Source organism: Numida meleagris, chromosome 12, assembly GCF_002078875.1.
Source record: "Numida meleagris isolate 19003 breed g44 Domestic line chromosome 12, NumMel1.0, whole genome shotgun sequence".
NCBI classification, from domain to species: domain Eukaryota; kingdom Metazoa; phylum Chordata; class Aves; order Galliformes; family Numididae; genus Numida; species Numida meleagris.
The window spans coordinates 8,331,404-8,354,066 of record NC_034420.1 but is presented as its reverse complement, the minus strand read 5'-3'; the positions used below and the strand labels follow the sequence as shown (position 1 = coordinate 8,354,066).

General features: G+C 51.6%; 1 protein-coding gene across 3 annotated transcripts in view; it reads right to left on the bottom strand.

Annotated features, from left to right (window-relative positions):
• SH3PXD2B (SH3 and PX domains 2B) overlaps window positions 2,514-22,663 on the bottom strand; it is a 66,685-nt gene continuing 46,535 nt past the window's right edge. The window contains exons 6-14 of one of the 3 annotated variants that reach the window (XM_021410260.1): window positions 18,410-18,435; window positions 17,995-18,030; window positions 12,786-12,920; window positions 11,172-11,276; window positions 8,810-8,927; window positions 7,380-7,606; window positions 7,117-7,166; window positions 6,355-6,480; window positions 2,514-5,451 (exon numbers count right to left, since the gene is read on the bottom strand). In XM_021410260.1, coding sequence (XP_021265935.1) covers window positions 4,021-5,451; window positions 6,355-6,480; window positions 7,117-7,166; window positions 7,380-7,606; window positions 8,810-8,927; window positions 11,172-11,276; window positions 12,786-12,920; window positions 17,995-18,030; window positions 18,410-18,435 — 2,254 coding nt within the window. In that variant the 3' untranslated portion in view covers window positions 2,514-4,020. The remainder of the gene's footprint in view (window positions 5,452-6,354; window positions 6,481-7,116; window positions 7,167-7,379; window positions 7,607-8,809; window positions 8,928-11,171; window positions 11,277-12,785; window positions 12,921-17,994; window positions 18,031-18,409; window positions 18,436-22,663) is intronic. The other 2 variants (XM_021410261.1, XM_021410262.1) reach the window with 2 other exon arrangements.

Sequence of the window (22,663 nt, the reverse complement as noted above, 5' to 3'; positions counted from 1 at the left end):
GGGGGAGCTGCACTTCTACATGTCAGTACTCTATAGCGTTGTGTTCAGTGCCGTGTGTTTTATTTTTGTCCATTTACCTGTTTTACATTAATATAGTTTTACTTGTTTATGAAACAAATAAAACTGGCTTCTACAGAGGGCTGCCTGGCATTTCAAACCCTTGAGAACTTTGCAGGCCCCTGCCGTAATCAGCACAGTGTGTTTCAGGGCTGTGGGCAGGAGGGGCAGCTCCTGCAGCAGCCATTCTGGTAGGGCTGTGCACTGGGCCGCTGGGGCTGCTTGCTCTTTCTTTTTGTCCTTTCTGTTTTGCAGAGCTGCTCTGTATTTAACAAGGAGAGGCCAACAGCAGGCTGCGCTGTAACTGCTCATCTCCTGCACCGTGGCCGGCTGCAGGCAGACAGCAGGCCAGCAGCCTCGGATGTGGTTTGGAGTGGAGTGGACGAATTCATTCATAACTCTGTCCTGGCAAGAGCTGAACTGTCTGCACTCCAACTCACGTGAGCTGCAGGTGGTGAAGGAAGTGGACAATGGCTATGGGTGCCGGAATCCTTGTCTGTAGCCTGTGCTGCCCAGCTTTACCTGGGGGGCTGATGCCTTTGAGATGCCAGCAGGCTCATGCTGCAAGTTTCAGATCTTGCACCAGACCCGTACAAGTCCCGGGGAGGGCGTGCAGGGCCCCCACCTGCTCCCATCACCTGCACCTGCCCTCATCCCACAATGACAGCCTGCCCCTTGACCAAGCACTGCATGTGCACAGTGCCCACTGCCAGAAGGCATTTCCCTGAGCCTTACCCTTCATAAGGCCGTGCACCCACTGCCCCAGAGCATCCGGGTCTGAGGACTGAGAGACAAAAGCCTGTGCTCAGGGCTCCTGGATGTCACCACCCTTGCAATGTCCACATGCAAGAGGACACAGTGCTCAGTGCCCAGAGTAGTCCTGGTGCAGAGCCAGGGACCAGGAGCAGCACAGACACACACCAGGCAGAGACAGGGTCACAAGGGTGCTTGAAACCAGTCAAGCAGTTTCTTTTTATTTCTTAAAAAAACAACAACAAAAAAAAACCAAATAAAAACAAAACTTCAAAACCCCACTGAACTAAAAAAAAAAATCAAAAGCAACAACAACAAAAAACCCAACCCCTAATGGTGAAAGTATAGATACGGCATTTACACAGCTACATCTATCTTCCGCTGCCACCCCCACCCGCCCACAGTAATGTAGATTTATACGCGCTTACATAGTACAGCGAGACACGGACAGACAAACTGGCATCGAGAGCGAGTGAGACGCAGCTGGGACCTCCAGCCCCCACCACCAGGTCCCCGCGTTTCCCCCCGCCCCCCCAAATGCACGGCCTCAGGCTGCAGGTGAGGAGGGAACTGGGTCCCACTGAAGTGCCCGAGTACCCTGGGCCACCCTCCTCCTCCTCACGAAGTAGTCGTGGGCTCGGCCTCCTGCACGGTATGGCCAGACAGAGGCACATGGGGCTGGCACACCTGCGTGGCCACCAAACGTGTCACCAGCACAATGGCACCCGGCACCTTCCCCCCTGGGGCTGCGGTCCCCTCGCAGGCGGAGGAGCGGTATGAAGGGGTAAGGGTCCCGCTGTCGGTGCCACACCGAGGGTGACACCTCTGTGATGCTGGGAAGCTCTTTGGGAACAAGGGACCCATGCTGTCATGTGCTCAATGAGCCAAATACAGTACTTGTGTCAGCAAAATGAAGCACTACCAGTTCTGAGGCTCAGTCTGGGAGGGAAGCAGAAATAGCCCTCATTTAGTATGGAAGCAACAGAAAGAGCATTGTTCCCTGTGAGGAAAAGCGGGATAAGTGAGGTCTATGAGGCAGAGAAAGGGGAGAGACTTCTGGGATTAGGACATTCAGCACAGAGGGAGCAAGGATGTATTGTCATGGGACAAGGGCACACTGCTGCCACCCCGCTGTGACTGCCAGCAGCCAGAGCAGACGGGGACCCATGTCCCACAGGGCTCAGCTGGGGAACTCTGCCTTAACTCAGCCTGGCCCCACTCATTGCCACAGCAAAGGAGTTTTACTGGAGCCCAGACAAGGCAGCATTCCTCCCCAAACCCACTGCGCAACTCTCCAGGAAGCACATCAACACCTTTCACTGTGCCATGTAAATGGCTCTGTTACTGGGTTGGGTTGCAGATGCGTTGCTTATTGCCAGCTCAGGTGAGTCAGCCCCATGAGAAGCTGATGTGTGATCAGAGAGAACTGCAAGTGGAAAGGAGAGAACTCAGCATGAGTTCCCACAGCTGGAAATGAACCTTTGGGCTTCTGGCTTCACTGGGATGGTCAGGGCTTCTCTATAGCTACAATGAGGCTGGGATGAACTGCTCCATCACCTTCCCAGTGCAACTCTACCCTGAGGCACCACCCTGTTCCTTCCACATATAGAAAGATTTACCTTTAAGTCCACATTTTGACGGCAGAAAGCATGGGACGAGAGAAGGCAGCAGGTGCTCAGGGAAGCAGACTGCACTCCTCTGGCATGCAGAGCGTCTTCAATTCCACCAACCTCAAATTAGAGGGAAAACCTTAATCATTTTCAGCAGCCAAACAATGTGGCTGCGGAGCTGCATCTGCAGCACTTCCACTCACAATTAGAATAGAAAGGGCACGTGGGCTTCGTCAACCACAAACCCACAGAAGCGAAGGGCATGAAGCTCTTCCAGAGAGAGAAATTTGGCTCTGAATCTGCAAGAGAAGAAAGTGGCACAATGGAGTGGCAGCCATGCAGACCACATTCATCCTCTCGCTCGGACAAACATCACTGCCAGTAGGATCAGGCCTGGCAGGCAGAGGTGTCAGCATGGAAATATAACAGCTTTGCTTGACCTGATGCCCACAAAGCCAACCAACACACAGGGTGAGCTGAAAGCACCTGGGGACAGGGCGACAGAAAGCTGGGGTGACAAAGCAGGGAGCACCTGAGCACCAGACACACCTCACAACTGGATGCAATGAGGAGCTGAGCTCCCACATTCTGGATTGCACTTGATAAGATCAGCACCTACTGGAGGACCCACCTGGCTGCTGCCTGCCAGCCCTGGGAAGCTCGGTGGGTTGTGGGAACAGGTGGTCCCCTATTAGTCCAACAGGCAGCGCAGTCTGTGTCGGAAGGGAAGCAAAGCATCCTCTTTCCAGGGCTTCTGGGGTCAGTCTGGTCCTCTGTGTGTTGCATAGTATTCTTCAGCTACCGAAGCAAAATACCTCTCGTTGTTTGGTTGTAACACAGCAAGGTACAGCCCGCATCGTGCCCTGGCTCAGCAGAGAGGATCTGCTATCTGTATGTGCGCATGCGCATTTTTTTCTTTTTTTTTTTTTTTTTTTTTTTTTTTCCCACCAGGAGGATGTTTAAGTTAACACTTGTCACTGCAGAGCGGGGAGGGACCATGGGACTGTCCCATGGCAAGTACAGAGGAAAGCAAGGCAGAGGCCGGAGTGCCTCCAGTGTGCGTTCGTGTCTGCACGTGCACGCAGAGCTACAGGGACACACCGTTCCGAGCAACAGTCCCTCCTTTTTGCCACATCTCCTGTACGACTCTGCTACACACCTGGACTAAGCAATATGATGCACAACATTCAATCATGACCCTGAGCCTCAGGGAAAAGCAAATCCATCCATGAGGCCACCTTTCCTTCACTGGTACCAAACCAAGCTGCATTTCTCTCCCTGGCTGCTGCTGCTTCTTGAATTCCCTGTACAGGTGGCCAAACCCATCTACCAAGGCTCTCCCCAGCATGGAGAACTGCACTGGCCGCCGCACCCCACCTGTAGGGCTGCCCTGCCAGGCCCAGGGAGAGAAGGAGCTTGGGGTGGGGGGTGATGGGAGAAGCCCGCAGCTAGGAAAGGGACACCAGCTGGAATGTGTGGGATTTCAATTATTATTATTATTATTTTTAAGCCAGCCTTATGGAAAACTATAAATTAAGATGCTAATTAAATACTTAGGTGGGAGAACAGGGAACCTCCAACTGTGTAAACAGAGGACAGGCTATGGCTTCTTCCGCAGGTAGTTGGAAGGGATCCAGCCCTCCCAGCAGGGCCCCCCAGTCAGGACCTTGCAGAACCACCAGCCGCTGCTGTTCTTCTCACGCACTTCAAACAAAGTCCCTTCTCTAAAGCTGTTGGTCTCCTCATCACCTTCAAAATCCGCCACTGCCACGTAGAGAGCTTCCTTGGAGACATCTGGGTTGGAGAAGGGGGCTGATGTCCTCTCCCTGCCTTCCCCTCTCTCTACCGCTTTGGATATTACCTTTGGGCCTATGCTGCTTTTCACTTTGGCTTCGTCTTGGATGGCGGCAGACAGGAAGGGCCTGGCTTTGGGAGGAACCAGCATGGGCCTCCCTGGCAGCGGGGATGCCCTGGCTTCGGGCGCGGGGCCGGCAGCAGGAGACGTCGTTTTCTTGGGCGGCGGTGGCCGGCGGGGTGGCACAACCGGGCGCTGTGGTGCGGGCTCCCGGGCAGCCGGGGCGAGGGCTGGGCCTTGGGGGGATTTGGGAAGGACTTTGTTCTCCACGCTCGGTCGCTCCTGAAACCTTCCAGAAGCCTCCGGGGCAACTGCAGGGTTACCACAGGAGCTTTCACTCGCAGCGGTGTCTGGCTCAGAGGGCTTCTCCGGGCACTTGGCAGGCCTCAGCTTGCTCCGCAGGCTGCAAATGTCCAGTTTGTCATCAGCTGGAGGAGGGTCAGTCCGAGGGGCTGCAGCGGGTTTAGGCCTGATCTGAGGTCTTGACTTCAAGAAGGGGTTCTGGGTGATGGGCTCAGGCTTGTCCTCCACAGGCTCAGCTTTTGGCTTGGTTGGCTTGACAATGGGCCGGAGGTTCGGCTTCTTCACCTCCTTGGCTGACACCTTGTGTCCGCACTCCAGCCCCATTTCATTCTTCAGCTGGAAGAGTTTGCCCTTCTCAGGTTTCAGCTCCGGCTTCTTGCTGTCTTTTGGGGCTGCTGACTGCTTTGGGGGGATCATGGGCAAAATCATGCCTGGAGGCTTGGGGGGAGGCCTCTGCCTCTCCAGCAATTCACCTTCTGACTTAATGATGGACTCCTTCCTGGGTGGCAGGCTGGGCTTCTCCTCCACATCCCTGTCCGAGATCTCCTCATACCCACAGGTGAAGGCCAAGTCCCCACTCTCAGTAGCCTCCTTCCCCTTCCAGTCCTTGGCCCACTTCATTCCACAGTCCATGCCATTAGGAGGAGCCTCTGGCAGAGGCCTGCACGGTCCCGTTGCTTCCTCTACGGTGCTGCTTTCTGCTGCAGCATCGCCCAGACGGAGCTGGGCCATCTCACTGGGCAGTGGAGCCAAGAAGTTCGGCCTAGAGGCGTTGCTGGTTTTCTTGTACTTATCAATAAACGTAGCCGGGGCCCAGCCTTCCTTCTCCTCAATCTGAATGTACCACCAGCCACTCAGGTTCTTCTCGATAACCTGCAGGAGGAAAGGAAACCTCAGATGTGCACTTATGCACTCTCTGCAAAAAAGGGGATGCTTGGTATCTCTGAAATAACATCACAGTGGCACATGCACTCCAGGATTTTGCCTCCCTAACTTGATATCCAAATACCATACAATCATGTGAAAATCCAGAAGAAAATATGTTTCCAACTGCATGTTCAGTTCAGCTTGAAAAGCTCAAGACTGATATCCAAACAGGAGGGAATCCTGCTAAGGGGATGTGCATGACTGGGAAGTGACATAGCCACATCGAGGATGCTGCAGCAGACGCAGCTGGGATGCTGGGTGCTGGCAGTGGCCACTGTGGGGCACTGTTGGAGCGATCAACCCAATGTCACTGCACTGAGCAGCAGCTGGCTGGGCTCAGTGTACTCCTGAAGTGGGACTGGGACGTGAGAGGACTGAACTGGGGCAACCATACAGGAAAAATCCCCACAGGAAAGGCACAATGTACACTCTGAAAAGCAAAACCGTATCTACAACAGGGATTCTGTGAGCAAAACCAGCTATGCCGGGTAAGCAGCTCCTGGCTTTTAGTGTTATATCTGGCCTAAATATGAAAAAAATGCCATCTATACCCCTATTTGTAATGTACTTTTACTTTCCATGAGCTCAGACAACACAACACTTGGGGGCCAGAAGGCCACAAGAGCACCAGGAACTTTGAAGTCTTACGAGCTCATGCAGGTTTCTCTCCTGCTGTAGGGGAGCCTGTGATGTTAGTACCCAGAGGCAATCACAGACACCACTGTGCTTGGTTTCCACCCAGAACACTGTGGCATTTTCTGCCTGGAAAGGAAGGTCCTGACTGGAAGAGGTCCCAGAGCAACTGGAGTCAGGAAGTGAAGATGCAAGAAGGGGTGGTGACAGACTCACCTCTACTTTCATTCCTGCCTGGAAGCTGATACCATCAGGGATGGTGGTCTGGAAGTCAGCAATGGTGTAATATTCCTCTTCCACTTGAGGAGGGACAGGAGGTTTAGGCAGGTTCAAACCACGTGGCTATGAGAATAAAAAAGAAAACCCATTAGCATGCTTCTACAGAAGGTGCAACATAACATGAGCACAGACCAGCAGCCTGCAGAGAAACTAGGTAGCCCAAGCACAGCAGGAAGATCAGCTCAGCCCATGCAGCATCCTCACCAACACAAAGCAGCAAAAAAAGCTTTCAGGATGAACAGAAAACTGCCCTTGGCTATCACTGACAGCAGAATTACTCTCTCCAGAGAGTAATTTTTGCTACATTGCATCAGCAACCAAGCCTTGCAGGACAGACTGGCCAAAAGTTTACAAAAAGACCATCTGCAAACAGAGAAGTCTTAAGACAGCAGGAAGATAGTATGCATGCTCTAACCCCAACCAAGAGCAGAGTCCACCCCAAACAAAGAGTAACCAGAGCTTCATTTTCATGTTTCTCTCCATCTCCCTTTCCCATTACTGCTTTCCTACATCAGCTGGCAAGTGGGATGCAGGGACAGTTGCACTGGTCCCAAGCAGGGGCTGCCTGTCCCAGTCCTCTCTCTCCAGTGACAACTTTAACAGTAAGCAGATGCTTCAGAAATCAAGAATGGGGCATCATATATGATACCTCCTCCTTTCGGGTTTCCAAGCCTCTGGGAGGGCTTAGCATACACTTACTATAGTGAGATCTCGGCGAGGAGGGGGTCTCTGCCTCATCTTCGGTGACTCTGTAGAGGAAGAATTTCAGATGCTGTTGAGGATCTAGCTTTTGTTTCCAAGAGATTTCCCAGAAGGGGAGTGAAAGAGGGAACAGAAAGGCAGAGCCACCTCCAGACCTTGCTGCAGAGCTTTCTGCCTCCTTTTTAGCCTGTGCTGCCTAGAAGCATGCAGGAAAGGCTGACAATCAACCACCACCAGCATCCTCCCAACCTGCCACTTACTGCGGCGGATGTCAGCGTTGGGTAGGGGACGGCTGTCCAACCTCCCGTCCCTCTGGCCAGCGAGCCCATCTTTCTCTCGGCCGGTGATGGCCTGCTGCCGGGAGATGCCATCCAGATCCAAGGCGCAGGAATGAGTGGAGGAGCCGGACCCCAGCTTCTGTGAGAACATCTCTCCATTCCCTTTCTTGAGATACGAGGCGGGGGCCCAGCCTTCTTGGCCCTGGTACCTGCGGTGACAATGGCAGTGTCACTGCACGGAGCCACAGTGCCACCACGAGCCTGCAAAACGGAGCAATCCTCTGCACTGCAGCAGCACAGGGCAACCACATGTCCCACAGTCAGAGCATGGCACAAGCAATGACCTGGGTGAAATGAGCTTGCTAAGAATCAGGCTCCCTGTCCCCTGGGTACCCGGAAAGCCGCAGCAATGACTGACTGCAGCCAGAGGGCCGAGGGTTGGGAACAGCATGAAGCCCGAGTTCCTTTCCACCTCGGCAATGGAACCAGTTCAGGAATTAAATGCACTGGCAGGGGAAGCAAAGGGGAAAACCAGAGGGCTGCTGCTAGGATTGATGTACCTGTTCTCTGGATGAAGCACAGCCTGGATCCATTCCCTGCTCTACATCTGCACTTTTTAGAAGAAAAACCAGTCCACGACCTGATTGAAAAAACACATCCACGGAGCCTTCCTGCCATGCTCGAGGGTCTCATGCCAGCATCAGAGGCTCTCCTGCTGGCTGAGCTACAGCCACTGCGCTCAGATGGCACAAGCTCCTGAGCTTGTAATTGCCTTTAGAGCTCTCATGGCAGCTCTCCTGTGCTCAAAAAGTCAATGGACATTTTCTGGGCCTCTGCTGCTGCCAATACCACAGGTTCAGCCTAAGGTTAAGAAAATGGTGGCATATGCTCCCACCCTGCTCAAGTCCAGCCATTTGTGAGATCACAGAGAAGCGAAAATGAGCTTCCAGGAGAAAACAAGTATCAGCTTGAGATGACTGGGAGTGTTTGGCCTCAGCACACCCTGTACACAGCAGAACTGGCCTGGAAAATGGCTCTTCTCCACAGGAACCTCCTAACACAGCCAGGGGATTCAGCCTGTCTCCAGGACACTTGCTGCTTTTCCTATCAGTAAGACATGATGTAACATTAATGCTCTTATACCGGTTCCCTTTGCACTGCTGGGGCATATGATGCTGTGATGCAGCCCACCTCCCCAGCACAGGAAATTGGGGGATTTTAAAGATGTTGAACCACAACTACGCTTGGCTGAAGCCCTGAATTTCAGTTAGCTTTAATATGTAGGGATGGAGAGAAATGAGTTCTGCTATTCTGCCTTCTCTGATGCCCTAGACTTGCCCCTGCACTGTACAGTGGGTCTCTGCTTCGCATAGCCTGCAGTGTCAGGGAAGAGCGAGAGGCAGGGACGGCACCTGATTTTCCACCAGCCCTCCAGGTTCTTCTGGATCACCACCACCACTGCTCCTTTGTCCAGGTTCATTTCATCCTGGTCTCTTGCGGTATATGGGTAAATAACTGTGTACTTCTCCTCTGTTGGAAAGAAAATGCAGTTTCACAGATACGTTCTACAGAAACCTGGACTCTACTGAACAGTGGTTACGTGCTTTCTATGAACGGTAATTCTTGTAACACAGGTGCAAACACACAGAGATACACAACCATTTGGAAGAGAAATGTCAGTGAAAGGTATGTCAAAAGAAACTTGGATGCATTTTGAAATGTAAGCTTTGTGGCTTTCCCCACTGATAGCCAGCCTGAGGAGGTACTGAACGCCCCTTCTTTTCCTTCCATCCCTTTCATACATTGCCCAAGCTTTCCCTTCCAGTTGCTTTTTGCCTTCATTCTTCTGAATAGCTACTGTTCCTGAAAATGTACTCCTCCAGGGGCTAGAAAATGCATCCAAACTGGATGGCTGGTGCTTTGCCCTTTTACAAATACACTTCCTCCTGTGTTTGGAGGGAAAGCAATTACAACCCTCCTCAGCATGGACTATCTACACGAAGCCCCTTTTCTCTTGATTTATATGATAGCTCTCCCTCTGCCTGCTCTTCAGAGGAGCCCTTGTATCCATCCACTTCAGATTTCTTTCTCTGAAAAGAACTCTCTGCTATATAGAGAAAGGAATTTCACAGACCTGAGGAAGCAACCCCACACGTACAGTTGTGCTCTCAAACTTCTCTATGACAGCAAGTCTACATGAATTTCCTCAGTCAACAGTTGTATTCCCCAAGAGATTGCCCAAAACCACGAAGCAGGCCTGGAGTGTCTGCTGGATGAAACAACAGTAAGCAGGGACACTGACGCTCTGCCCTTCAAGGGGAAGGGTGAACATCCTAAGGGCCATGTGGGCAGCTTGTCAAACAAAATGGTTTATCCATCTACACTTCGCCCTCACTTTGTCCTATAATTTCTGGGTGAAATTCAAGAAAGCTTGGAATTCTGTGCTTAAGCAGTGGTACAATGGACTTTTCACAAAATGCCCTTTACACTATCTCCAAAACCCACACCTCTGGACATTCTTATATCCCCACTGCACAGCTTTCATGTCTTTGCCTTCTCAGAAGAGCACAGCTGATCTCATTCCCCACCCCCTTTGTGCCAATGAATTAAAGCAGAAAATGTCCTGTCCCATTCAGCACAACCAGGCAGGCTCTGCTCTCGGTGCCGGCTGACCCACTGACACCAGAGCTATGGCTCACAGCAGGGACTGCTCATACAGGGCAGCAGTTTCAAAAAATCTGCATAAATGTGTTGGGAGAAAGCAGAAACTCTGGCCTGTGTACCCAAAGCAAGTCCAAAAATGTTAGAAGGAATAGCTGGCAGAGGAAAGAGAAGTAGACATGAATGGGCCTGAGAGAAGGTTGTGAACCATGTACAGCGCGTACCGAGCACTGACACAAGCAAAGTTCATCACATGCAAAGCAATCGATCATGCACACAACAAGGCTCCATGCACAAAACAATGGCAGCCAAACACATCTCTACAAAGTCCACCTTGACCCCATCCACTCGTGTACAAGTCCCCAAGAGTCCGACGGCGGCCAACATGCCTGGGCAGAGACCAGTATCTCCATGGGACTGGGGAGAGCATGTTGGGGAAGCAGGAGGATAAGACAGGACATAAGGAGGAAGCACTTCAGGTTTAAGAGGAGACAGGGCTGACACCAGAGAGAGGCACAGAGGCTGTACTCACTGCCTCTGTGAGGACCCGGCTGGGCCACCCCCCAGCTTGAGCCCCCCTCCCACCTCCAGCTCCCCAGGCAAGGGGCTGAGCAAACTACAGCACTGCTCTGAGCACACAGTGATCAAAGGGAAGGATGTGTTCTCCAGGGGTGTTTTGGATTTACTGTATGTAGTTTTACTGTGCGGAAAAGCCGCAACTTTGCTATTCTCACAACATGAGCTCATGCATGCTCTTGGTTTCTGCATGAGATTAGAAGACACAGGAATTGTCCTAGGACCTTTGCTGCTCCTCCAGCACCCCCTGGGAGTACAGGAGACGTGATGGCAGGACTGGGTCCTCCCAGCAGGAGGCACCTTCAGCCCCTCTGGGGGAACAGAAAGGGCAGCAGTTACACCACCAATATCCACCTGCCTCACTCCTGGTGCAGCACTGCATGGGCAGGACCATTATGGGCAGATGCAGCTGTGGCAATTGTGGCTTTGTTCTTCCCAGGGCTCTTCTCCTCACTAGCTCAGAAAGAACTACGCATCCTGCAAGCCGCTCGGCATAGTGGACAGAAGCTGGGACAGCTGTCTCCAGCCACCTCTTACCTTCATCGGGCTGCATTGAGAGCTCATCCTGGACGCCATCCTGGGCCTCCAGGCAGGTCGCTGGCACCCAGCCTTGCTCCTCCGATGTGCTCACAAACCACCAGCCTGGGAAGAAAAGAGCAAGTGGTTCAGCCAAGGACACCAACCCAAAGCCACCTCCCTTCCTACCAACCATGAATCTGGGGGGCTCTGCCCCCTCTGTGCTGCCACACGAGAGGCTGAGGTCACTCCAAAGCAACAGAGCCAAGTGCTATCTGAAAGGGAGCGCAGACAGCAGCAAGGGAGAATTGCAGTTTAATGATATCTACATGTACGGTTCTCTCCCCACAGCCACAAAAACCAGGACAGACTCTGAGAACTGAATGAGTCCAGCCACCTCATTTGCTTTCCTTTTTTTTCCCTTCATGGTTCATTTTCCCTCAGCATGGGTCAGCAAGCCCAGTCTAATTAGCAGAGATGAATACACTGTCTGCAAATCGATAACTGACTCCTGCTGTGCTCTCGCCTTCTTTACATTTGTGGAAACAGCAAATTTTAAAAGCTAAGAGTAAATGCAGGATTAAAACACGAGCTCTCCCAGTGGAAACCTGGCCAGCTCCACAGAGGCCATAGCAATCCTGGGCCACCCTGCGTGTCCAATCAAAATAAATGCATGCTCCTCAGTTATGAAAAGCACAAGCTGTTTGTGTCTTTAGAGGGAAAAAATAACAACCAAGCATTATTCTCAGAACCCCACCAGCGAGCCATTTAGAAAGACAACTAGACTGTCAGGGAGGGAAGCAGCAGCTACCTGCATGGAAGGGAAAATCAGAGCTGACGTTTCATAAATAAATGATTTGCCATACCTGTTCAGTTGGCTGTGCTAATAGGTTTCACTTGCTTAAGGGTTGCTTTTATTTTTCTCATTCTCAAAAAGCTGCTGGTTCAATTAATCCTCTTGGGATTGGGTTTCAGGAATCTTAAAATCTATTTTCATAATTTACCTCTAAACTCCCTCAGCAATTTGTATTAACTTCAGGGAATAAATTCCCCTTTTCAATGAAGTCCAGAAGGTGGACCCACGACATAACACCTTCCCTTTGCAGAGGGTAAGAGCTCGCTGAAGCTGTAGCAAGCACGGGGCTGCGCTGGGTGCCCCTGTGCCAGGGCTGAGTGCTGCACAGCATCCTGTTTTGGAGGGGGCACAGGAATTGCAGGTGCACAACGGGGCTTCCAAGGCCAGCGTCCCCTCATCTGCAAAGCCAGCCTGCCAGCCCTGGGACTGACTTTTGTCTGCAGGACCCATCGGACACATTTCTCAGCACAAAGAAGCATAAAGTGCGAGTGTAAAAGATGGACGGCACCTAGCGCTCAGCACAGTGGGTAATCAGACCCTTCCTTTAGACAGAATCCCTAAGTCCTGACCACTTTCTTGTAGAAATCCTGGAGACTGAAGCTGCTTCCTCCACATTCCACTTAAGCTGACCATCCAAGGACATCCCTGTGAGGTGCCCTGAGGCTGTTTCACTTCCCTTCCTATTAAGACGACACCGACAGTACAGGATTGCTATTCCTGTCCCTGCTCTGAGGTGCAGAGCAGACCTGCAGCCCTCTGCCAAGCCAGGCTCTCTGTACCTGATTCGTTCTTCTCAATGATATCCACCAACTGGCCCACGCACAAGCTGATCTCGGAGCTCTCCTGCTTCTGGTAGTTGGCCACCACGACATACTGCTCCAGCACCAAGGGGTCGACCGAGGCAGAGTCAGCTCCTGCACAGGGGGACAAGAACCCGGCCGTGTGCCGAGGTCAGCAGCAGCTCCTGAGAGCACCGCTCCCAAGCAGCCTGCGAGCAGCTCCGGGACAACCCGGGCACCCCAGCGTGAGAGACGTGAGCCAGAGGCTTGGGCAGAGTGAGGAGGAGAGGGACCGAACCAGCAGCCAGGTGAGACGGGTACAGCCAGGTGAGGCCCTGCACTTGCTCCCACCTCCTGCTCACACACATAGAGCCGTCCAAGCGAGCCCACCACCACGAGACCAGCACACGGACCTGCTCGGACCCAGCCCAGCACACACAGCCCGCACGGAGTTCTGCTGCTCCTGGCTGAATGCCCGCACACCCGGGCGAAGGGCCATCTGCAGGGCGGAGCAGCAGCCCCATCACTGCCCTCCTCACGGCTCACCAGGACTTTGCTGTCTTGGCTCTTTGTTCCACTGACACTACTCAGCTCCTGCAGAAGATCCCAATTCCACGTCCACTGAGAAGAAACACCCCAGGAGGGGCAGACGGATGGGATGCACAGAAGGCAAAGCGTGCCCCGAGCCAGCAAGGGGCCTGACACCTGACAGGGATGGAAGCAGCTGGGGAGCCCTGTCTGGCTGCGCCGAGCTGGCCAGGCTGAAGGTGGCACTGCAGGCTAAGGCGAGGGGACAGCCAGCACTGCACCAGGGGACCAGCGGGCACCTGCTGGGCACAGCAAGACGATGCTCATTTATATTTTCTGAGCACGTTTTCATTTAGGAGAGTACTGTGGATATGGACACATCCCCTTTGCTTGGCATCACTTACCGGGGAAGCACTAGAACAGAGCCTTCAAGTCAAATCTATCTCTGCTTTAGAAACGTGCCCTTCAGTTCGTCTCTCCGCATACAGCAAAACTCCCCCACTCCCACAAGTGCACAGACGTTTGCTGTCACACCATGTGCAGGGAGATCAGGAAGCAACCCAGGGCTTTGCAGATCTGGGATGCTCAGTGCTGAACTCGGACTACTCAACCCCACCACAGAGGGCATTCCCTTGGGCTCAGCCTTGCACTGAGACACTTTGTCACTCACAGCATGGGCAGCACTTGCCCATCTGCCTGCAAAAGTCTCTGAGGAGCAAAAAGGTGTCAGAAGTGCCTGGACTCTTCTCCCCTCTGTTCCAAGCCTCCAGCAAAGCACTTTTCCGTGCAGCTTCACAACCTGCCAGTTGAGGATACTGTTATATTACCCAATTCTCCCAGGTGCAGTAAGAATTAATTAATATTTGCAAAGTGCTTTGGAAATAGAGCAGTATTAATTATTACAGCACAAATGATACGGAAGGCTCACACAACTGAGCGTAGCTGTTAAGTCACGCTTACTGGGGCCGTGGGGAGCCTACAGTTGTGGATCAGAGGCAGAAATCACTGCTGCTCTCTGGCTGCTAGGGCATGGCAGTGACTTCCCAAGCTCAGGAGGGTGTGAGAAAGAAACGATACAAAGAGTGGTGGTCCCTTGGAATATAAAGGCAAAACAAATCGATGCTACATATCAGGAAGGTATTTCCATAAGCAAGTGTTGCTACATTACAAGAGGACCCAATGGCTTCCCCATCGCATAAGAGGTCAGAGATCTTTCCTATGATAAAACCTATTGCAGGGCACGATCCCACAATGAGCAGAGCAAGAGGGACGAGTAGAGATGGACGGGATCTAACAGCAGATCTGGAACGCTCTGCTCCCTCAGGTCACCACTTCTCAAGCTGGTTCTGAGTAAGAACGACCACAACCAAGATTTAAATAAACAATGTCTTTTTTCAGGACAGTCTTATTTAAAGGAAGAAGAGGCAAATCGTCCATGCCCTTCTGCTATAAACAACTCTCTGCAGAGCTGCAGGTGAGCTGGCCAAGTACAAAGGATCTGTTACCACTAATGAAAGCTTCCTCCATGCCATAACCCAGAGGTGGGGCACCAGACGAAATTAAAAATAGGCCCCTAAAGTGAATGGAGGATGCCAGGAATTTGGGGACTATCTGTTTTACTATCTCAATTAAAGGTTTGTGCTTAAAGCGATCAGAGGATTTACTCAGCCCCTGAGAGCAGAATAACAGCTACAGGAAGAGAGAAATAGTCTCCTTTCTGCCTCCCCAGCTGTAATTACAAACAATGCTCTGAGGCTATTTGTAGTTTCAGCAGGCAATTCTGGATCCTCCAATGTACCTATTAAACCAGCAACAGAACTGGTAAACCGAGCTTGGAGGAAGAAGTAGGAGTTAATTTGAGGAGCACCTTCACCTGGCGTAATCATCCTCAACCACAAAAATACGCGGTCAAGTTAACAATAAAACATCCTATTTATGGGCAGACTTGGTCTCTTAAAAATAGCAATGGGATAAACGTAATCATCTAAAATAGTGCCAGAAACTGGAGTTTTAGAATGGTCCTCCTATGGCTGCTGTAGGATACGAGAGCTGTGCTTACCGTCCCAAATAAAACAAAATGTAGACCAAAAGCCATTGTGGGAACACTGCACAGCACAGCAAAAGGGATGCGGCCACACAAGAAGGCATGTGAAATAAAGCTGACAGGGATATGGGAGCTCTTCTAGGGCAGCTCCACCCAAATAAAAACTGCTGAGACAGTCTCAGGCTTCCATGCGCTGTACTAGTGCCACAATGAACTTATGCATCTCCATCTGTGCTTCTGCAGAATTCAGAAAGGAGGAGTGAACAGCATCGTTTGAATGAGTCTTGGGGACCGATTATGATGAATGTTATGAGGTGTTCCTAAATCAGTGGCCAGTCAGTCTTCTGAGCCCCAGACTGTGGGGAATAAATGGGAAATAATACTCACCAACTAACCCTGCATGAGTCCCAGTCTCTGGGCAACCCCAAAACCACATACATCCCTTGAGACTCCTGGTCCCCATGGAAGGCTGCGGGCAGCACTTCAACCCACTGTGCAACCCAGTGCTTGGCTACAGCCCACATGAAACTTGCCAGGTGCTCGAAAGCACTGTTCTTCCCAGAAGTACAGCTGAACCCCCCTTCGGCAGTGCTGCAGAAATAAGCAATTCCAGCTATTATTGTTTGTTAGCAGCTATCAGCTGCCCCCTCCACAAGGAGATTATGTTAAAAGGGCCTTTTTTTTGTGCCTTACTGCTTATTTGCCATCTCAAAGCAGTCCTGGCTTGAGCAACTGATGAACCATCAGGGGCTTCCTCAAGGCAGGAGAGGATTCCAGGTGATGGTTACAGAATCTAATTCTGTTTCTTCTGCCAGAAAATGCAAGACGGTGAGAGGAGTCTCTGAACACATCTGGGACAACGCATCAGCTTGTTGGAATGTTACTGCACACAAACACCTTTCCCTGACAGCTACTGCACATATGCCACGGCCAAACCATGTGCCAGTGCCATGGTCAGAGCAGAGCGTCGCACCGTGTCCTGCCAGAACAGAACTCCAGCTTGGGAACTACCCAAATTCTCATTTCCCTCCCTCTCAATGGTGCTAAGCAAACACCATCCCAAAGAGCATTTTCTCTTTCGCCTTCAGCAACATCACGGAGTCATTTGTCAACCTGCCATGCCTTCAGGGCAAGAGGGAGAGCGGAGCTGCCCATAAGCCCACTTTGCTAATGGGCCCATTGGAAATGAGATGGCAGAACAAAGCTCCATACACAAACAGGAGAAAAGCTCCTGCTTCTCCAGCAGTCAGTGTCCTTACAAAAATATTGCTGCTTCTTTGAGGGCAGAAATTATTATTTTTTCTTCTCCTCAGTCCTAGACAGGTCTTCTTTTCTTCTGCTTAATAAAAGTGATCTAAACACACACTGTTGTCAGAGGGAAATATAACACCCCTCCCTTACACAGCAGACGTTCCCACTGAGCCATCATATCAGAGACATTTCCAAGACAAGGGATTCTGTGTCTTTATTTTACTTCTGCTCTATCAAAAGAGAGGAGATGGGAAAAAAAAGCACAGCCTGTTTTCATCCCACCCACAGCCAGATGCTTCTCTCTGCCACCACATGCACTTGCAGTGAAAGGAATAACTCAGCTTGAAGTTAAAACCTTCAGCACATTTCCTCTGACAGAGCTATGTAAGACACAGCACCACAGCATGAGAAAGCTGGTGTAAAAACTGCAGCCTGTGCTTGCAAAAGGCTTGTGAGAGCTGTAAACGACCCTCGCAAGGCCCAGCTCTGCCAGACATACCCTAGAGCTGTCAGAGTTGGAGAATATGTTGCCTGAAGGTTTACTGGCAGACTCCTGTTAGTCAGTCAGGAGATCACCCGGTAATGACTCGCCCATAAGAACACAGCAAAACCAGGAGCCACCACTGGAGCAGACAACATCTGTTTGTCATACCCATCCTACCACTTGTCTTAGTAAGAGGCTGGGACGCAGCAGTTCTCGAGGGAGGGATGTCCTCCAGATCTAACAGAAAAGAAGGTGGAATTCAGTCTGAGTTTTCCCTGTTATTTTTCTCTTGCCTTAGAGAGGAACCCACTCATCTACAATGTGCTTATACAGCTTAAGGCAGCGTCAACTATCAGGCCAAAAATCTTCCCACAGCTATTTCAGCAGCATCTCCATTCAGCCAAGGCTCACACCGCCCTTTCCAAAGGTCCTGGTGCCGCTCCGTAACTCCGACAGCTGTAAGATGCCCTCAGATAACCGCTAACACCCACCAACCAAGGGGCCTGCAGAGATGTGCCCCTCTCCTGAGGAGCAGAGCATCCCAGATCCATCCATCCACCCAAAGGCTCCCAAACTGGTGCAACCCCAAAGTACAAAGTGTCATTGCACCAGGAGACATTCAGTCCCGTGGCGGTCACCTTGCAGCTCAGACACTCCTCCAGGCCTGAGTGCACCGTGACCGCACACTCCTGGCTGGAGACAAATCCATCACCAGAGGCTTGTGACATGGCCCTGTGTCTGCTGCAACTCCTCACCGCTACCACCCCGTGTCCACCAGCCACCACAGAAAGCTACGGGGACGTGACAGCTGATGCAAGGGGCTTGGCCACCCAGACAGAGCAGGTGTCCCGCAGCGAAAGGCAAAGCGAGAGCAAGGCCCAGGGAGCGTGCGGCGTTACTACCTCTCTGCAGGAAAGAGGTCGTTCTCTGGATAAACCCTGATGGAGGAACAAAACGAGGGGAGACAAGGTGTGAGGGGAGGAGGGACATGAACGCCAGGGTTACAGCAGTGGTGGGTACGACTCGATGAATTAGTAGATGGGGAGAGCTGCAGGCACCTGTCACCCCATCCCTTCATGGGACGCCTGCAGGGGCAGCGAGGAGCCCCAGTCTTCATGTCCTCAATGCTGTCCCGTCTTTGGGAGTGCACAGGGACGCAGGGATGGGGCATGGAGGGGACATGGTGCGTTGGGGAGCCCCACGGGGGTTGGCAGCAGTGCCCTCCATGGGGCCAGGCCCCCGCACCCTGCACTGGGAGGCCAAGGCTGTGGGTGAAAGGAGGAGATGGTGAAACCGGAGAGGGGAGAGAGTGCTTACCAGATCTCTTCTTTCCAATGGGCTCCCTGAAAAAGAGAAGGAAGAGCGTCAGAAGGGGGATGGGCAAAGCTGGGTTGCTGGCTATAGGAAACCTATGCAGGAAAGCACAGCAGTGCCGCTGACTTCCCTCACACCAGCTAACATTCCTATGGACCAAATACTGGCCTTGCACCTCTCCCTCTCATTGAGTAATTCAATGTTTTTGCCTTCCCCAAAGTGAAACTCAGCCACTGGCTTGGCTTCTCAGCGGCTTGATCTGAAAGCCACAACTCCCACCATGTCACTTAGAAAAGACATGCAGACTGGGAAGATCTGGCAGCAGTCAGGAGCAAGGGAAACCCAAACTCCCAAACTCCTCTCAGCACAGCCCACAGTTGTCACAGAAGTGGACACCATTTTGAATACCAAGAGGGAAATACTGAAGTTGTTCCATGTCCTGCATCTCTCCTGGGGACCAGGATGGCGAGCAGGGCTGGGACAGAGGCAAGCATTTATGCCTCAAAACAGAACAACTCATTAAAGTGGTGCTGAGAGGATGAACACAAAGCAGGAGCTATTCACTGGTACAAGGAGGCACAATGGACAGCACTGGCCACACTGATGATGAGATGGGTTGGAAACCAGGTCTTGTGTCCCTTCTCTCACCAGAATGCTGGTAAAAAACATGGTTACTGGACAGCTTCACACCCTGGGCACAGCCCTCTTCAGGCACAATAAAATCTGGGGCATTTCATGATTAAAAAGCAAACAAACTCAAGAAAATAGGCACTGAGACAAACCTCAAATGATCACAGATGATAAACCAAGGCAACAAACCAGGCTGAAATCCAAACAAGCACCAGCCCTGTCCACAACTCCATGTTGCCACAAAAGAGCTCTCAACACTTTCACATAATTTGCCACTATGGCCTTGAAATGCTGCACTAGTATGGGGTGATGAGAGCAGGCGGGCATGCCGGAGGTGGCAGGTGGGCACCACAACCTTGTGCTGATGGGAAGAGCTGCTGCTTTTCCCTGACATCTGCTAAACTTATTGCTGTAACTCATCCCCCTGTTTCCTTTCGCTGTCTGGGTGAGGGGGCAAGGAAGGAGCTGCAATTTCACTTTGCTGCCGGGTTGTTCCTGGCACAGATACAAAGAGATGCAGCTCTGAACACCAGCCCACCACCTCGGAGGGCACAAGAGCTCAGACAGAACAGGAAACTGTGACAGACTGCCAGCAGCATCTCCTCCTGCTCCGCTCCCCATGGACGGGAGAAAGGCACGCAGCAGTGTGCACATACAGCCTCTTGGAAACGGGTGCCTCCAAGCAGAGAGGGAAAGGCCACGCTGCCTGCTGCTGGGAAACTCATCTAGCTCTCACAGCACCAGTGTGTGGATGAACCAGGCAGCCACAGCACAAGGTACTGGCACACAGTGATGACAACATGCCAGCAAGCAGCCACACAGAGTTCTCCAAGAGGTAACACCCAGGAGAGCTCTCCAGCTGCTTCCCAGGACTTTCCCAGCTCCCTGTCAGGAACTGAAGGCTTGGGTTATTGTGTAATGGGAATCTCACTCAAAACACCAAGGCAAACAGCATTAGGGTGCAGTAGGATCCTTCAGGAACATAATAATCCCCAAGAGAAATCCTTGAAGGAAACTTTTACTAGCAGAGAACACTTAGGATCAGTTAATACTTTCAATGTCTTTATTTTCCTAAAAGAAAAAAACTAAAAATAAAAATTAAAAAAAAAATAAAAGTCAGATTTCTCATCACCATCTTCCACAGTGTGTCAGACAGCATCTCCCTGGAACCACTGACAGGAAGGAGATGAGGAGCACAAGGTTGCAGGCAGGCAGGTTTGAAACCAAAAAAATCAGGCTGTTCTTCACCAATATGTAGGTGAAAGCCGTTCATCTCCTGCTTCAGGATGTTGTGGATGCTGAAGGTTTTTACAGGCCTCCAAGGCTGTAACTCAGGCACAAAATGTTAATTACAAAACCAGGGAAGCTACGACAGTGCCTAGAGAAGAGCTGCTACAAGCTTGCCTGACTTCAAGCAACTGCTGGGGTCTGGTGGCTGCTGGATTAGGCAGGGGGCTGTACTGTGCGGAGGTGCTTCTGCGGTGGGCACGCAGCAGAGCCCACCTTGAGGTGGGACTCACAGGAGGAAGTTCCCATGGAAGGGTCCTGGGATGAATGCCCTGGCACAGCATGGCACTTGCAGACCACAGCACCACCCATGCTGCCCCACAGCCAAGCAGCAGAGTGGGAGCAGGACAGCGGAACACAAACACGAGGGTGACAACTCCAGCTGCTGCAATGCCAACCACACAGCCCACAGTCAACGAGCAAGATGAGATAGGTCTGAAGTCATCATTCCAAGAAAACATTTCCTGCAGAAAAGTCTATTTCTTGTAAATAATAGTAAGTCCTTCTGTAATAGAGCACTGCCATCAAAATAACTCTCAGGAGGCAGCTCAGCTTCTAAGCATTCAGCAAGCGTAGAGATGTTAGAAGTCTTAGCAAGGCATATGCAAGCAAGACAGGCTGAGAATGGGGCTACAACGGGGCTTTGTTTAAGAGAGCTGATGTTCAGCAAATGTTCCACAAAAGACTGAATGGGGCCCCTGTCCCCCAGGCTGCAGTGCCTGTACCACTCCTGTGTTTAACTGCTGGAGAGCTGGCGAAGCCAAACCTGTGAGCTCAGAAGGCCGCCCTGTGCCCTGTAAGCACAGAAAATCAACTGCTCTGTTCATGCAAGGAGCTTGTGATGGAGCAAGCCATGTTTACGCATAGTGGCTTCAACCTTGTTACTATTTCTTTCTGCTGTCACCTCTGAAGGACAGTTCTCAGCCGAGAATGACAGAGACCACTATTTTGGAGCTGAAATCTAGCCAGAGCTCCTGGTGAATCTGCACGTAGGCACCAGCAGCACCGCAAAACAAACAATTCCTTATACAAGCTGTAATTTGTCTCGAGAGCAGGACACGGCTCAAAAGCCACAAGCCAACAAGCATCCTTATCCAAACCAACATCCGTCAACTCAGGGAGCTCGAGTTTACGGGCAAAGGGAATGGCTCCCTACATGGGACAACCACTGCATCCTACAGCAGGGAACTGAGCTCTCCTTTTTCTGTTAAATCCCTGCTCACCTGGCCCAGGAGTTCAAGCCCTTATCCCCTCATACACCATGCGAGCATGATGAGGAAAACTTTTGCTCCTGGGATAACTCCATTACAAGGAAAGGTAAGCCGGTGAAAAGCTCCAGGGAAGCAGGAAAGAAAGAGATTTCTGTTGGGGAGACAATGGTTATGAGTCTGCTCTTCACATTTATGGAAATAAGGCAAAGGAACAGATTTGCTCTCTATTGCAGTGCTGAAAATATGCTTGTCTAGCGCTGTCTTCTGGTGCTTTGGACCTAACACAAATCTTTCACCTGCCAATGGTTGCTGGCACAGTGGCCTAAGCAGGACCTTTCAATCACTCACATGAAGACAAGCTGGCACAATTAAATCTCACCAGCCCTGACTCTCATTTTTGCTCAGCAATCCCTTCTCTGATTTACTGGGGCTAGTGACTGCCTGGAGTCCTCATCAGTCTGCGTACGAGAAGCGATCCGTTACTACGCCATTGCCACCCCCACCTCAGCACCCAGCACCAGAACCTTAGTGTTAATAGAATCACAAAGGGCTGCCGAGCTTTTACTGCAGGCATAACCTCATTAGCAGCACACACTCTCATCTGGTTGTGCCCAAGCTCCTTGCCATGCACCTCCCGCACTCCTCTGCCCCAGCAGCAGAGCTGCACTCCCTTGGAACACTCCCAGATCCCCCTCTGCACCCAGGGCTGTTTGGGAGAACTGCAGGAACGCAAGCTGGGGGTGTGAGCTCAGAATGTGCCTGCACATAAGTGAGGAAAAAGAAGAAATTTTTCTGAAGTCATCCTGGGCTTCGTTTGCTGTCGGCATCCCGGCTGCAAGAGGAATTTATCCTGACTGTGTTTGCCCAGAGCTTCAGGCACACAAGGCAGCCAGACCAATGGGGGAGTTCCCACCTCCACTGCCATCTGCTCTAAGGTCACCATCCCTTAAAAGACACTCAGAGAGCTGGTGCTGGGACTGCTCCCACGCCAGCCCTCAGCTAAGCTGTAGCACAGTGGCCAAGGAGCACACACAGCAGACTTTCAGCCCTGCCCAACCTTTCTAGAGGACACACCAGACTAGGACACACCTAGCATGTAAGGGAAAAGCTGCTTTAGAGAAGGACAAGA